Source organism: Oncorhynchus clarkii, chromosome 28 (genome assembly GCF_045791955.1).
Source record: "Oncorhynchus clarkii lewisi isolate Uvic-CL-2024 chromosome 28, UVic_Ocla_1.0, whole genome shotgun sequence".
Classification (NCBI taxonomy): Eukaryota; Metazoa; Chordata; class Actinopteri; order Salmoniformes; family Salmonidae; genus Oncorhynchus; species Oncorhynchus clarkii.
In genome coordinates this window covers 7,808,715-7,825,393 of record NC_092174.1, presented here as the reverse complement: position 1 = coordinate 7,825,393, position 16,679 = coordinate 7,808,715, and the positions used below count along the sequence as shown (strand labels likewise).

Genomic DNA, 16,679 nt, shown 5'->3' with positions numbered 1-16,679 from the left:
AGGAGGTGCCCCCTTCCACTGTGCCAATGGACTACTCCTGGGCTGGAGTGAGTAATGTCAACCAGTCAGTGCCATGCTGGCACGTGTCCCTTGTGAATTAGCTGTGAATCATAATCTCTGATTGGCTATGTTCAACAGTGTATTTACTGTTGGCTTCCATGACTGTATGGTGACAGACTTTCTCTCTCCCTCCCTCTGTGATATAAGAGCTGGGTCAGATATAGGAGCCTAAGTCAGGCTCCTTTATGACCAGTATCTGTGACGAGGGACCTGGAGCCGATCTACGCTGCCATAGACATCAGGTATTGGCAAACACCTCAGAAGGGACAGAAGTTGATAAGTCATAAGAAATTACTAAATACTTGTGATGTACTATCACTCTTTCAATACATGTCACTCATCAACTCATCCTTGTTTTACTACAGGTGGAAGACAGAAAGAGGTGCTTTTGAAATGGAGTCCTCAGGTTGATACTGATGTCTGAACCGGGACAGAGATCTTGCACTCAGCATTCAAATTATACAAGATATCTATTACTTGTTGTGGTCTTTTGTTATTATTGAATCGGACTGTACTATCCATGTGGGACACACACACACACCATACAGAAAGGTATAATATTTGCACATTGTTATATTAGCAGAACACTGCTTCTATAGTGTTATGTGAAGTAGGGTTTATTCTACATGGAACTGTTACACTTGAACGTTATCTACGTAAGTGGCTCTGGATAAGAGCGTCTGCTAAATGACTAAAATATCAAATGTAAATGTAATAAGTTCAGCAATTGCACTCTAATATTACTGATTAGGCTACTAACCTTCTGGAGGAAGCTTTGAATTGGTCAGTAGCCTACAGAGTGGTATGAGAAGTGCGCCATTCTCCAGTAGTTATTGAACTCTGCCTACTGGACCCATGGGTTGAAGCAAACTCTGTCACATCCGGGATGGAGTGTCATGCACTCCACTTCTCCTGTCCCCTGACTGCACCTGTCCAAAACTTCTAAAACATTACATAGATGGAAGGGACTTCAAGTCTCCAGTGGGTGATGAAGATAGAACCTCACCCAGAGAGCTGTATATCTCAGATGTAGTTCTGGTTAGACAGCTGAAGTTGTACAATACATACAACATATTTTTTATTTGCTAGGCAAGTGTAGGCATACTGTCTTAATCAGCACATCAATATGATATTTACAGCATAAAATGTTTTGTCTTTGGAACAGGAACACACAATTTTGTTGTTGATAAATGTATCTACACTCAAGCTTGGCGGTATTTGTGCGAAGTTGACATGTAGCCTACACCTGTTGGGATATTAGTAGATCTAACAGCAGGCATAAGGAGAGACAAGACGATAAATATTGTGCCAGTTAAAGAACTAGTGTTGTAGGAGAGCTGAGCTGACTCAAGACCGGGCATTGAACTCACAGTTGACACCATTTCCACAGTAACATGTCTTTACATGAAGTGATGAAACATTGAAACTAAGTTGCAAGCTATTTTGGTAGCAAGGTGTTCTAGAACAAGTGTCTTGTGAAACTCACACCAGACACTGGCTCTTGCTATCTTGCCTTAAACTGATTTCACTTAGAAATATCAGCTCGATAGGCTAGACAGCTACAGCTATCCTCAAGCTATACTAGCTAGCTGCTGTCAGCTTGGCTAAACATAAGGTCAGCCCAGGCTTTAGCCTACACATAGAACTGAATTAGCTGACCTTGTTTGTTGTGATTGAATGGATGGCAAAGAAACACCCACATCAAACCACTCCCCCAAGACAACTCTCGTTTGGATCCAGTCATGGCCGCTAACATTTTATTAGACCAAACTTCAAAACGAGGCCAAATCAGGAAGTTCAGTCGATCTTTAAGTTTAGGATGATACAATGTTTCTGTGGGGCTCAATTGTGGGGTGTGTGTGTGTGATAGCTATGGGGAGGGCGTCATAGCTGTTCCCATTGGTGACGAATGCATGCCTCTGCACTGACAGGAGAGGCTTGAGCACGTTTGTGGGAATGTGGTGCAGCAGAGAGGAGGATCACAGATTGGTTACGTAACGGACAGCAGCACAACTTTCTAATCCCGTTAGTCTATGTACGGGGAGAAGAGGGGTATGTGGTCCCCCAGGAGTGTCTGACTGCTGAGGGACTTGTGGTGCGGCTGTAATGGCCATCTGATCACTGCTCAGCCGTGATGAGTCTGTCAGAGAGGGTAGCTCGGCTTTCGACGTCTCTGGTGGCAACAAGTTAAACAGAAATACACATACACACATAACGTATGCCTGCACGTACACACACATGTCCACACAAATGTATATAAATCCATAAATAGAGATAAGAATGCTAAAATATTCATAATCACATGATGCTAGTACACTCACATACAGATACATAAATTCACCAATACTTTTGCAAATATACTCACACAATCACTGATACACAATATATATACAGAGACAAATAAATTACCACGTACACACCAACCAGTACAAACACACTTAAACTTAAAAGATACAAATCACACATTATTGTGTACGTTACATTACAGTTGAATTAAACAGTAATTTAACAAACATTAACTCAATGCAACAGCTAATTTAAAGAGTTTGTGACAGTGGAACTGCATTTTCCGACTTCTCCCCTATAGTCAGCCAGGTTAAAACATTCAATTACCATCATCTTGGGAGCCAGACGGACTTTAACCCCAGTGTCAAACAGCAGCTTTTTTAAGGCTCTGCTACACAATCCTTCATCATCACTCTTATGGGCTGGAGCACACATCTTTCCCCTTACACAAAGAGGATAAGGAATCTGTCAGAAGCCATGAAGGCTTTTACAGTAGTGTCTGAAAGACCCATTTTAATTAAACAGAGAGCAGCCGTATACAGTGGCCCATCTCTCCAGACATGCATCATGGGAAATTAGCATGACCTGGCAGATCACAGAGGCCTTGGCAAACAGCCGAACCGGATAGTTAACCCGTGCTGCCCTCAAACCAAGACTGCTAATTATTTATAGGCTTTGTTTCAACATTTCAAATTCCAAACGGTTTGAATTGAGGTGTGTTCCGCCTCCTCATGAATTCACGTAGAAGGCTTTGAGGCTTTACTAAGCCGGACAAACTATTTTCGAGGAGAGCCCAAACACTTTCACAGTGTTTCCGCAGATCAAGTATGCAGACATTTGCGCAGTCTAGCACAAACTTTTTCCCCCTAGCGTGTTTTATTGCTGCCGCTCACATTGCCTTCAAATGCTGTTTTCCTTATAAATAATAACTTTGGACATGTGTGCGTTCCTAAGTGCCTTATTTTCTGTTGTGTTGTCGTTTCTAGTGGAGCATACTGTATGTATGTATGGAGCATAATGTATTTACAGTTTTATTCACGTTTTCAAGTATTGGGTGACAAATCATGCTTTCCGATTCTTGCATAGATTTTAATGGACACATACAATGTGTGTAAAATACTTTTTGGCAAGTTGTACTGATTATGATGAGCTAATGCTAAGCCACACTACATGACCAAAAGTATGTGGACACCTGCTCGTCGAACATCTCACTCCAAAATCATAGGCATTAATATGGAGTTTGTCCCCTCTTTGCTGCTATAACAGCCTCCACTCTTCTGGGAAGGCTTTCTACCAGATGTTGGAACATTGCTGCAGGGACTTGCTTCCATTCAGCCACAAAAGCATTAGTGAGGTCGGGCACTGATGTTGGGCTATTAGGCATGGCTCACAGTCAGCGTTCCAATTCATACCCAGGTGTTCGATGGGGTTGAGGTCAGGGCTTTGTGCAGGCTAGTCAAGTTATTTCACACAAATCTCAACAAACCATTTCTGTATGGAACTTGCTTTGTGCATGGGGCATTGTCATGCTTGAAACAAGAAAGTGCCTTCCCCAAACTGTTGCCACAAAGTTGGAAGCACAGAATCGTCTATAATGTTATTGTATGCTGTAGCGTTAAGATTTCCCTTCACTGAAACTAAGGGCCCTAGCCCAAACCATGAAAAACAGCCCCAGACCATTATTCCTCCTCCATCAAACTTTAGAGTTGACACTATGCTTTGGGGCAGGTAGCGTTCTCCTGTCATCTGCCAAACCCAGATTCGTCCATCGGACTGCCAGATGGTGAAGCGTGATTCATCACTCCAGAGAGTGCGTTCCACTACTCCAGAGTCCAATGTCGGCGAGCCTTACACCACTCTAGCCGAAGCTTGGCTTTGCACATGGTGATCTTTGGCTTGTGTGCAGCTGCTCGGCCATGGAAACCCATTTAATGAAACTCCCGACGAACAGTTCTTGTGCCGACGTGTCTCCCAGAGGCAGTTTGGAACTCTGTAGTGAGTGCTACAGGGCGATTATCATTTAGTTCAGTTACCTTCGCTTTCTTGGGTACAGGAACAATGGTGGACATCTTTAAGCAAGTGGGGACAGCAGACTGGGACAGGGAGAGATTGAATATGTCCGTAAACAATCCAGCCAACCAGTCGGCGCATGCTCTGGGGATGTGACTAGGGATGTCGTCTGGGCCTGCAGACATGCGAGGGTTAACACGCTTAAATGCCTTACTCATGTCGGCCATGGAGAACGAGAGCTCACTGTCCTCGGGGGATGTGCTGGCCCACATCGGCAGCACTGTGTTTTCCTCGAAGCGGGAGGAAAAGGTGTTTAGTTTGTCCGGTAGAAAGATATTGGTGTTCACGACGTGGTTCGATTTCCCTTTATAATCCGTGATTGTCTAGAGTCCCTACCACAATCTCATGTCTGAGCCTTTGAATTGTGACTCCACTGTGTCGCTGTACTGAAGTTTTGCCTGTTTGATTGCCTTACGAGGGTATAACTGAACTGTTCATACTCAACCATATTCCCAGTCACCTTTCCGTGGTTAAATGCAGTGGTTCGCCCTTTCAGTTTTGTGTGAATGTTGGCATCAATCTATGTTTTTTTGGTTTGAATAGGTTTTAATCGTCACAGTGGGAAAAACATCCCCTATACACTTCCTGATGAACTCAGTTACCGTGTCAGTATATGCGTTAGTGTTATTCTCGAAGGCAACCTGGAACATATCCCAGTCCGGAATTATCAAAACAATCTTGAAGCATGGATTCCGATTGGTGAGACCAGCGTTGAACAGTCCTTACCATGGGTACATCTTGTTTGAGGTTCTGCCTATAGGAAAGGAGGAGCAGAATGGAGGCGTGATCTGATTTGCCAAAGGGAGGGTGGGGGAGGGCCTTGTAGCCGTCCCAGAAGGGATAGTAGCAATGTTTTTCATGTGCGAATAGCACAGGCAATATGTTGGTAAAACTGCGGTAGCATTTTCCTCAAATTTGCTTTGTTAAACTCTCCAGCTACAATAATAGAATATGTGGTTTCCAGTTTGCATAAAGTTCAGTGAAGTTCTTTGAGGGCTGTCGTAGTATCCAAAAGTTGTTTCCAGCTGTATGTAATAATGCCAAAACCTTCTGATGTAATAATATGAGAAGTAACACAAAACATATATATTTAATGCAAAGTTGTTTAGGAGCCAGGCACGAGGCGACCATGTCTATCTATCTTGTTCAGGTGAATAAAAATTCCAAGTGTTGGAAATCCCTAACTCCGGCTGGATTCCAATAGGAATTACACAAATACTTTGCAAGCCAGCATAATGTGACATGCAAGTAGGGTTTCAAAATTCCAGTTGGAAGATTCCTGGAAATCCTTCAACCATGACTTTTGCGAAAATCTGGGAATTTTAGGAAAGTCTATTCAGAGATTATTTTAAGAAGATGGGAAACTCCATTGGATTCGTTTTGAGGTTGCTAGGCCTCAAAATAAGGCCTTATGAGACACATAATGTATTTTCATAAAGAGTTTAATTATAATGAAAACGTTTTTTCACAGTGACTATTATCATTTTGAGTAATGACTACAAAATCACTTTAAGTAACTGTACTCGGGTATATTAAGTGCAAAGTGGTTTCCTCAAGGTTTGTCTAACGACACCACATTGGGGTTTACAATGGAGTCAACTTGACCTCTGATTGGCATTAGGCATGCTGCTCATGCTACCACGAATGAGATACTTCACATGTGGTGGATGGGGAGACGTTATTCACCATAATGGAAGGAGTGGGAATGGTAAAACATTCTAACTTCTTTCACTCTTTTGTTTTTTTTATGGTCTCCTCAAGTGTTGCTGTCTGCGTGGCTTTTCTAATGCTCTTCTTTTCTAATGTATCAGACCAGAGCTGCAGTGTTGTGTTCCCCTTGGGAAGTAATTACAGAGGGGTATCCTCCTACCTCTCTATACCCCCCCCCCTCCCGCCTGTGCTCCGGACCAGTGGGGAGAAGTTTCAGTGTTTCTTTGGTTCTTTGACCTGTGAACTTGGAGAAGGGCTGGGTGTGAGTGTGAGTTAAAGAATTGTGGATGAAAGTTGGAGTTGGTGATCTCACTGATCTGTGGGAAAGGGTGTTGAGTGATCGGTGTGATGTTGCTCGATGGTGTTAAGGTCTGTGTTGAAGAGGGTATCTTGGAAAGTTAAGTGTTTTCAGTTGAGTAATTATATTCTGAGGTTGGTTATCGTCCTGGAGATCATTTCTGGACCCCAAATGTATTGTTAAGTGTAACAACATAATTTTTGTGGGCTTACATGTTATGTTTTCAGAGCTTGGCTAAAAAGAAAGTGACATCTGTGGTTTTATACAAGCTTAAGTTGGTAATTGGTAACACCTCATGGAAGGCAATTAAGTTAACTCCCTGGTCAGAGGCTTGCATTTTTCAGAGCAAGTAAAATACACTGAGTGTACAAAACATTATGAACACATGCTCTTTCCATGACATAGACTGATCAGGTGAATCCAGGTGAAGGCTATGATCCCTTATTAATGTCACTTGTTAAATCCACTTCAGTCAGTGTAGCTGAAGGGGAGGAGACAGGTTAAAGAATGATTTTTAAGTCTTGAAACATTCGAGACATAGATTGTGTATGCGTACCATTCAGAGGGTGAATGGGCAAGACAAAATATTTAAGTGCCTTTGAACGGGGCATGGTAGGAGGTGCTGGGTTTTTTCGTCAAGAATGGTTCACCACCCAAAGGACATCCAGCCAACTTGACAGAGCTGTGAAAAGCATTGGAGTCAACATGAGCCAGCATCCCTTTCAACACCTTGTAGAGTCCATGCCTCGACGAATTGAGGCTGTTCTTAGGGCAACAGGAGGGGGGGGGGGGGTGTAGCTCAATATTAGGAAGTTACTCTTAATGTTTTGTACACTCTGTGTATGGGGAATAGTGGTACTTACTGCAATGTTCAAGAAAACCAGTTCCACCTAAGAACATAAATGACATCATGTCAGCTGTTCAACAAAGATAAATGGTGGCAGAATTTTGGGTTTGATTCTTTGCATTCACCCCAGGTAATATCACCACGTTTCGGTTTCGTTTAGATTATTAAACAATAATCACCGTTTTCAATTGTTGTGCTTTTATTGCGACTTTTTCATTGAATGCGTTATGTGGGTTGAATGCTGTAACAACACAGAATAAAACAATACAAGGGGAAAAATACAATGAATGGTAGTGACTGCCTAGTACTGCTAGTTTTATTGGATGACTTAATTATTTAAGTCCAAGACATCTCGTCTCTATAGAGATGCTGCCTATACTGTCTGACAATATACTGTCTGATCTACGTAAATAAGGCATACTTGAACACTGAATATCAACTATCAATCACTTAGATCCTGTATTTTCAGGTATAGATACCTTGCGAAGCAAATGCTTTCTATCCCTCTCGATCGCTCGTTCTCTCTTCTCTGTTTGCTCTGTCTGCTACACACTGCTCTTAGGATTTTCTCTACTTTTGCATATTTTTGATACTGAATGTTATCAGATCTTCAACCAAAACCTAACATTAGATAAAGGGAACACAAGCGAACAAATAACACAAGCATTACATACTTATTTCATTTATTTCATAAACAATGCAACACCCAATACCCCTGTGTGAAAAAGTAATTGCCCCCATACACTCAATAACTGGTTGTGCCACCTTTAGCTGCAATGACTCCAACCAAACACTTCCTGTAGTTGTTGATCAGTCTCTCACGTCGCTGTGGAGTAATTTTGGCCCACTCTTCCATGCAGAACTGCTGTAACTCAGCGACATTTGTGAGTTTTCAAGCATGAACTGCTTGTTTCAAATCCTGCTGCAACATCTCAATTGAGATTAGGTCTGGACTTTGACTAGGCCATTCCAAAACTTCAAATTGGTTGCTTTTTAGCCATTTCCATGTAGACTTGATTGTGTGTTTTGGATCATTGGCTTGCTACATGACCCACCCAACTGTGCATCAGCTCACAGACGGGTGGCATGACATTCTCCCGTAGAATTATCTGATACAGAGCAGAATTCATGATTCCTTCTATTAAGCAAGTCATCCAGGTTGCTGAGGCAGCAAAGCATCCCCAAACTATCACACTACCACCACCATGCTTGACCGTTTGTATGAGGTTCTTACTGTGGAATGTAAGTGTTTGGTTTTCGCCAGACATAATGGGACCCATGTCATCCAAAAAGTTATCCTTTTGAATCATCTGTCCATAGAGCATTCTTCCAAGAGTTGATCATCCAGGTGCTTTTTTGACAAACTTGAGTCAACTTTTTTGGACGAAATGGGTCCCATTATGCCCGGTGAAAACCAAACACTGCATTCCACTTTAAGAACGTAAATCCAACGGTCAAGCATGGTGGTATATTAGGTTTTGGTTGAAGATCTGATAACATTCAGTATAAAAAAATATGCAAAAATAGGGAAATGGGGGGGCAAATACTTTTCACGGCAATGTAGCTCAGTGCTCCACACAGACCGGACAAGTAGGCAGGTGCACAATGGATTATGGTCATTGTAGTTAAACTATGTTGAAAATTGGCCTCTTGGAAACTACAACTCAATACGACATCGCACAGTTCAGGCTTGATCTGATTTATCGCTATAGAAACGGCACATTGAGCTCACAGAAGAAGAAAAAACGGAGCGAAGTGGAATTAAAATAATTGAACTGAAGTCGGTCAATTAGTTGTTTAAAAAACGGTTTATCACTCAGCACTATAAAACGGCCACCATATTTCAACTTTTTCAACAGAAATCAACAAACTTAGGACTTTTTGTGTGTTATTTTGAGTACTGTATATGTTGAAGTATTGAGTGTATTGACTATCAGTAAGTGCAGTGTGGATGTGAGATTACAAAGTTCAGATGTTGAGTACTGTAGCTGTTGAGTACTGTAGATATTGAGTATTGTAGCTAGCCTTGGTGTCCTACAGTCTATGGACTTGGAATCCAGAACGATGATCAACAATGCTGATGTTGGTTTGAAGGGAGATGTTGAGTGTTGAGAGCTGGGAGGTGTGGGGGTTCATCTCCAGTGAGGAGATCTCCATTATTTATAACACTCACTGTGACCTACTTTGCAGCACAGCAGTAACCACTCGCCCGCTGTATTTCAAAAAGCATCTATCTTTAACTAAGGGATAGGGGGCGCGTACACACTTACACTCTCAAGCAACATACATGCGCACATGAAAGTGAAGCCTTATAAACGCAAAGCCTCACATAAAGCATACCGTTTATGTGCAACCTACCACTCGAGCACTCATACATACCATTAGGCACGCACGAGCGTGCAGACGCACACACTCACACATTTACACACACACACACACACACACACACACACGGACGGACTGCTGATAATCCCGCCCTGCATCTGCCCTCTCTCCTGTTGTACCTGGCCTTCTAAATGGTGTCTAAATTGTTCCCATTGTTTCTCTCAATCACCCACTGACTTTATTGCTTCTTATTTATGCCTGTGCCGCCGGAGAAAAAAAATTGTGCCGCAGTAAAACCGTAGAGGAGAGGAGGGGAAGGCAAGACTCCAGTTTTTCTTTTTAGGGATGGGGCCTCCACACCGCAAATGAGAAAATATCATTTTTTGCGAGAGAGTGCTGTGCAGTGTCTCTGTTCTCCAACCAAAGACTGATGTGAGTATGTGGAATGGAGAGGATTACTGTGAAGGTGCAAGCTCTGCAGTCTGATAAAGCGATAAGACTGTGTTGCGGCTACTAATGAGATGTAGCCTGGTGGCCTTCTGTTAGAGAGAGAACACTGGAACAGAACTATTCATTTCATTCTCTCTCAGAGGGAGCCCCATAAAAATAGTTATTGCTGTAAATTCTGTGTGTGTGTGTGTGTGTCTGTCTGCGTGTGTGTGTGTGTCTGCGTGCGTATTTCTCTGTATGTACGAACATGTCCTTGTGCATGTGTAGGTTCTGTATATGTGTGTGTTGTGTCTGTTTTCATCTGTGTGTGTGCATATGTGCGTTTTCTCTGTGTCCGTTTTCATGTGTGTCTGTGTCCGTTTGTGGGTGTGTGTGTTTGGTCATTAACTGTGTAATATATGTCCTCTTTGTGGGTTCTGTGTCGTTCCCACACTCCCAATGTCACTGAGGTAGCTGTCTAGACTAGAGTGGTACAGCTCCGAGCTGGAATAGTAATGATACCGAGTAGAGGGGATTCAGACCCGCAGAACAACACATCTCGATTCAGATTAAATTGAAGGGCCTTTATATTCTGATGTTGTTTCAATTGCTGTATGGTTTCAACATGAGAAGGGGAATTCTAAAGCCTGAGGAAAGGTATGGGCTAGGCAGGCAATACAGGATTTTATAATGGTGAGTCAACTGGATTCACTCTCTGTCAGTTTACACTGAACTGGATTCACTCTTAGGCTGGGAGTCAATCTGTTTGTGCGTTGATTGAGCCGAGATATACAGCGTTTCCTGTGAATGCGATCTCTGTGAACGCAGGAACATTGCTGTTAAAAGGCACATTGACAACAACGTGCTGTTGGATCGTATCCCGGCCTTAATCTATTTACACTGAACTGCATTCCATTTCAGTCTGTTTAACTGAACTGGATTCATTCTCAGTCTTTCCACAAACGACTTTACATTCTCTACCCTTGCTGTGTGCTTGGTCTACCATGTTTACACCACATGCTGTGCATATATCTACGCATCCGTCTGACTATTGTTGTACATACAGTATACGTTGAAGCTCCGCATGTACAGACCACTCGGTCTTGTTTGTATACTCTTGTGTCCATTCTGTGTCCGTCTACTCTATTTCTATCTTTCGTCTGTCTGTCCTGTCTATGTGCTCTACACTCTTAGAAGTAAAGGAGCCTGGAAGAACCATTTGGGTTCTAAACATTGCCACACTGGAGGAACCTTTCCAGTCCAAAACGATTCCTCGAGGAGCCCCCATGTAAAGGTTCAAACCGGAACCTTTTTTATGATGGAAGGGTTCCATTTTGAACCTTTTAAATAATATATTGTAGAGGTGGCAGCATATCAGAAGATTGGAGTCATGGCTTATTGGAGGCGTGGCTTTTCAGCTAGTTCTTTTTGGCCACCCGTTACAGTAAATGTAATTCCTGTTCCTCATGTTAAGTTTGTACACTGCAGCTTTCAATTTCCTTGAATATTTACACATATTACATGTTTGAACATAATAAAGTAATAAAGTGGTAACTATTTACATTTTGGGATTTGAAGCTACAAAATTGTCAGTGTTCAACTTTAACATGTGATGACAATACAACAGAACAGGAAGGGCATTTACTCCCACCGGTGGCCTAAAAAGATCTAGCTGAAAGCCACGCGCCTACTAAGCCATGCCTCCAGTCCAGAGTTTCTTCTGGAATGGTTCCTTGAATAACTCCAGGGTTCCTTGAGGACCTCTAGGGTTCATCGAATCACAACTAATTCTTAGAGTGTATATCTGCTCCTCCTGCATTTACCAGTTTTTTTTTCTCCACTGTTTCTCCACTGGGCTCCGGGCTAGTTGTTTATCCTGCCCAAGTGCCCTGTAATGGAGGCGCGTGAGAGCCCCCGTCATGTGCCCAGTTTCACTGACAAGTTCTTTCCTTCTCCTTCAGAATTGGGGCTGGAAATAAACGAGCGTCCTTTTAATCCATTTAAACTCCCCAAGCACAGCTTGTTATTCAGAAAAATGGTGGGGTGTTTTTTTTTTTACCTTCCTCTGTGAGCTAGTAACAGCTTCTGTCCATTATGCATTCCTGGCAGAGGAGCCAACTTTTAGCACGCCACAAGACCTGTGTACGTGTGTGTTAATGCAAATGTGGGTTCTTATCTCTTTGTTTATACCTGTTTTTTCCCCCCACAAACTTGTGCACAATGTACGCTCATGTCCTTACAATCTCACACCTCTATCACCATCCCATTCACTATCCATTCAACAACATACAAGATAACAAATACCATTACACACCTCTATCATTCCCCCATCGAAGCCTCCTACCGTATAACCTTCCCTGCTATGCTACAGGAATACTAGACATTAATAGAGCGATGTCCTTGTGGCCAAGTTTGGAGGGGATTTCAGAATATGTCCGTGTGGTTGACAAAGGGAGGGGTGGTTCGGGGGTGTGGGAGCAAGTTGTGAGGGGACCTTGGCATAGATGGGGGAAAAAGGGAGATGGAGGTGGAGTAACCCTGGCTGAGTTGCCCACCGTGGGACAGGAAGGATGTGACCCCGCGACCTCGCACATAGAGAGGCGTCTGTTTTCTGACAGAGTGTCATCAGGTCCAGATAAAACCGACCACTCCAACTCCCCACTGCGGCCCGTCCACAGTCGCACGCCTGCTGACCGGCTTACACGCCCGACACGTACCGAGAGTCCTTCAGACTGCCGCCGCGTGTCGAACACCGCCAGGTGTTATAAACGAGCACTCACACAAACAGTGTGTGATAGTGCCATGCAGTCTCATGCACGCACCTATTCACATATTAAGTATTCATATTCAGGCTTGAATGCACAAACATGCATCTCTCTCTGACTCTAACACACACACACACACACTCTCACTCACACACAAGTTTGCCTGTGGAACATCTCCTGCAGTGAGCAGAATTGGGCTGTCAGTCAAAGGGACATCCTTAAAAGGGCACATAACCCTGAAGGAGACAGAGATGAATGAAATATCACCACACACACTGCTGAATCACTTAGCCCAGCAGTTCCAAACAAACTCATTCACCTGGACCATACACAGTCTGATACACCAATCCAAGAGAACCCAACCAAACCTTGTCAACACACACACAGTAGCTAGTTCCATCTCCATTTGGCAATGGAGTTTTGTTGGATTTGAATGACAGCAGTGCCTTCTACCCAATATCATCCTCAAAACAATATAATCCAAAGATGATTTCTCATAGGCTTGTCTATTCCGCCCATCTCTCCATCATCTGTTGACCTGTGTCCGTTTGTCTGTCGAATGCCTTGTGGATCACCAACGTCTCGTAACTCAAACCATCTCGTTACCGCAATAACAACCCTCACTTGCCTCGTCATGTTCAGTGGGGAGAAAACAGTTTGAAACGTGAGAGTGAAATCTGATTTTGTCTAATAAGAACACAGATTTCCAATTCCGTTGGCAAAACATTTTGGGTGATGTTCCCTACTGAACATGATCCGACTTCCTGAACTTTGATCCGACTTCATGAACATTACTCTAACAACAAACTCCCTTTGTTGTTTGGCACCAAAACAGGAAATGTTCACGCCGGAGTGCAAGTTTAAGGAGTCGGTGTTTGAGAATTACTACGTGATCTACTCGTCCACTGTGTACCGGCAGCAGGAGTCCGGTCGGGCCTGGTTTCTAGGCCTTACCAAGGAAGGCCAGGTCATGAAGGGGAACAGGGTCAAGAAAACCAAGCCCTCCTCACACTTTGTCCCCAGGCCCATTGAAGGTAAGGCATCTGAATGAATCTGCTGTCTCATCTGTGTATTGTCTTTTGCAGGTTTTGCTCGCCTGGAGTAAGTTGGTTGAAGCCCTATATGGTGAAATCAGGGCCCTCTTTCAAAAAATATTTTAAAAAAATTCACGCACAGATTTGATCGTACATTGTGCGTACGATGAAATCCACAGCAACATTGTGATTTATAAATCTTGAACTTGACGAACGGAAATAAGTGATTTACTTGGATTTGCATGACAATTTCTTGATTTATAAACGAAACGCTTTTATGTGATATACACGACATTATTAGAGTGTATACCGGTACTCATTTTACAAATTGCATTTCTTCACACTGCCGCTACAGTTTTCCTCATTCTAATATTAAGTACAAAAGGTTTTATAAGCATGGTCCCTGGGGGATAATGTTTGACCTATGTGGTCAAATACTTTAGCTGTATTTATTTACTTTGCACAATGGAACCAATTAAATACTCACACAAGTGGGTAACACTTTATAATTATGTCCTGTGATAAATAATGTATATGTTTTTTTAGAAATAGTCTGCCCACCATTTTAGTATTCATTATTCCTACACTTTTTTTTTATGTCAGTAAGCTAGTTATTCATGCATTTTTAAACAATGTATTGCTGGGTTATAAGGTCATGTAAAAGGTGTTTAATATAAATACTTATTTATATTAGACGTTTGCAGTAGGCTACCTGACCTAAAGAAAAGCACTATCTATACTTTATAAACAACCTGTTTATAAAGGACCTGAGTTATTACTCCCAAAAAGCTGGACATGCCATTAGTAGACATTCCAGCAGTACCTGAGGTCTCAAAATTACCTAAAACATATCCATGGTGAAAGAGTAACCACCCAACACAGGAAGTTACATTTTTAAGGACAGATATTTAATATTTTATTCCAAAACAGGTCCCAAGAGTAACTTCCTACACTCTGTGGGAGTCCCTGAGCTCGATCTGACTTTGTCTCTCTGTTTGCCCATCCATCTCCTCATTATTTGTCCTCCATGTTCTCCTCTATCCCCCACTGCTTCCTGCTTCGTACTCTACTACATACACTCTGTGCAGTGTGTATGTACAGGGAGCCGTCGCTGCATGAGATTGAGGAGAAACAGCGCTCCAGGAAGAGCTCAGGGACTCCCACCATGAACGGAGGGAAAGCTGTCAACCAGAACTCCTAGCAGCAGGGCCCCAAGGGTGGGGGGCCCGGGTCCCCCCTCTCTTAAATAGAGGGGAGAGAGGCTACAGACCTCCTCACCAACATGCCCTCTGAAGGGATGGGCCGCCACGAGGGGGAGGAGCTACACCCAAGATGACAAAAAACTGAACTCTCGCCTGTGAAAATCTTTTAGACGAATATCAAGATAAACCCAGAGGAAAACAACAACAAAAAACAACGACAAACATTTTCAATCAGGAGTTGACCTACGTTTTATGCAAAAAAGAAGAAAAAAAGCTGTGACAAAGGAATGGTGGTCTCTTCACAATACAAATATCTATCGTTTCCAATTTAAGCTGTGAAAAATTAGCTTTAAAGACATGTTTAATTTCCCATGCATTGATTTTATGAATGCTATGGCACCCTCACATGCTTAATTGTGTTACTGTTGTCCAATAATAACAATATTACTTATGTGCTGATAACTCTTCATCCCAATTTAGTATCATGGGTATTCTGTTTTTCGTTTGAGACTGTAGACATGAAAAATTGTTGGTATTTTTTTATTGCTTGACATTGACTGCACTTTCACACTGCATACACTGGTGTGAGGGTAAAGAATGAATATATATGAGAAGTCGCTGGTGGGCTCGGTAGGAACAGGAATGGGTGAGTGGGATGGCTTTTGCTCAGGTGATGTACTGTCGGAGTGGAATATCTCCTATCTCCACATACTCTTTGATATGACAGGACTAGACAACTAAAATCAATATGGCGGCTACTCCACCAAGCCTCATAGTAGTCCTCTAGCATATTATGGTGCGTTCGAGTGCGGATGGAAATGTGGAAATACAAGTTCCCGACCCAGAAATAATGATTGAACGACCCTCAAAGTCTGAGTTCCAAGTGGGAAACACGGCCCAGAATGAAGATACTGAAGTTTACGAGGTGTGACCTTTCACCTTTTTCGACCACTAGACGATAAAAGAAAGCCATTTACAACCTTAACCATCTGATTAATGTAGCTCGGTGGATCCATACAGTATATAGTTTGACATATTGTCAACATAAGCAACGTTAGCTAGATTAGCCATCTAGCAAGAATGTCATTGGTTGAAGAGTTATTCTGACTTCAAAAGCACTTGAAAGCACTCATGTTGTATATACAACTTCACCAACTGGGAAATATTAGATTCCGAGGACCGTTCGAACGCACCATTACTCTCAATGATCCAGTCCTGTGAACTTAATGGTCAAGAGGGAAAGGATAGCCTTGTAATAGTATGAATACTCTGGCAAAGTGGATATAGCCAGGAGGAAAAAAGACTGATAGAGCTTCTGGTTGTTTTTGTTTGGTGTGCCAGTACTAATAAGGGCATTTCTTTCTAATAAGGTCTGGGTTGGCCAATCCTGGGGGGAAATGCAATATTCTCTTCAGAAAAGGAAACTTGGCTAGCATCCGCCAATCAAGGATTCTTTCATGAACAGGTCTACTTCACCTCTTTATGAGCTTTGACAAGACTTTCTTCGAAGTGCGTCAGAGAATGCTTTTAGTCGGTACAAATAAATCATGAAAATGTCCTTGGGAAGGCACGTTGTTGTGGCTTGTGTAAGGGCTCAGCAGACTCAGGCTGCTTGGGGCTAAGGTGATTGTGAAAGATATCCAAGTCCCAATA

General features: G+C 42.7%; 1 protein-coding gene across 1 annotated transcript in view; it reads left to right on the top strand.

Moving 5' to 3' along the window:
- LOC139386693 (fibroblast growth factor 12-like) overlaps positions 1–15,417 on the top strand; it is a 39,436-nt gene extending 24,019 nt beyond the window's left edge. Inside the window, exons 5-6 of the mRNA XM_071132514.1 lie at positions 13,626–13,824; positions 14,913–15,417. Coding sequence (XP_070988615.1) covers positions 13,626–13,824; positions 14,913–15,025 — 312 coding nt within the window. The 3' untranslated portion in view covers positions 15,026–15,417. The remainder of the gene's footprint in view (positions 1–13,625; positions 13,825–14,912) is intronic.
- Positions 15,418–16,679: the final 1,262 nt, after the last annotated feature.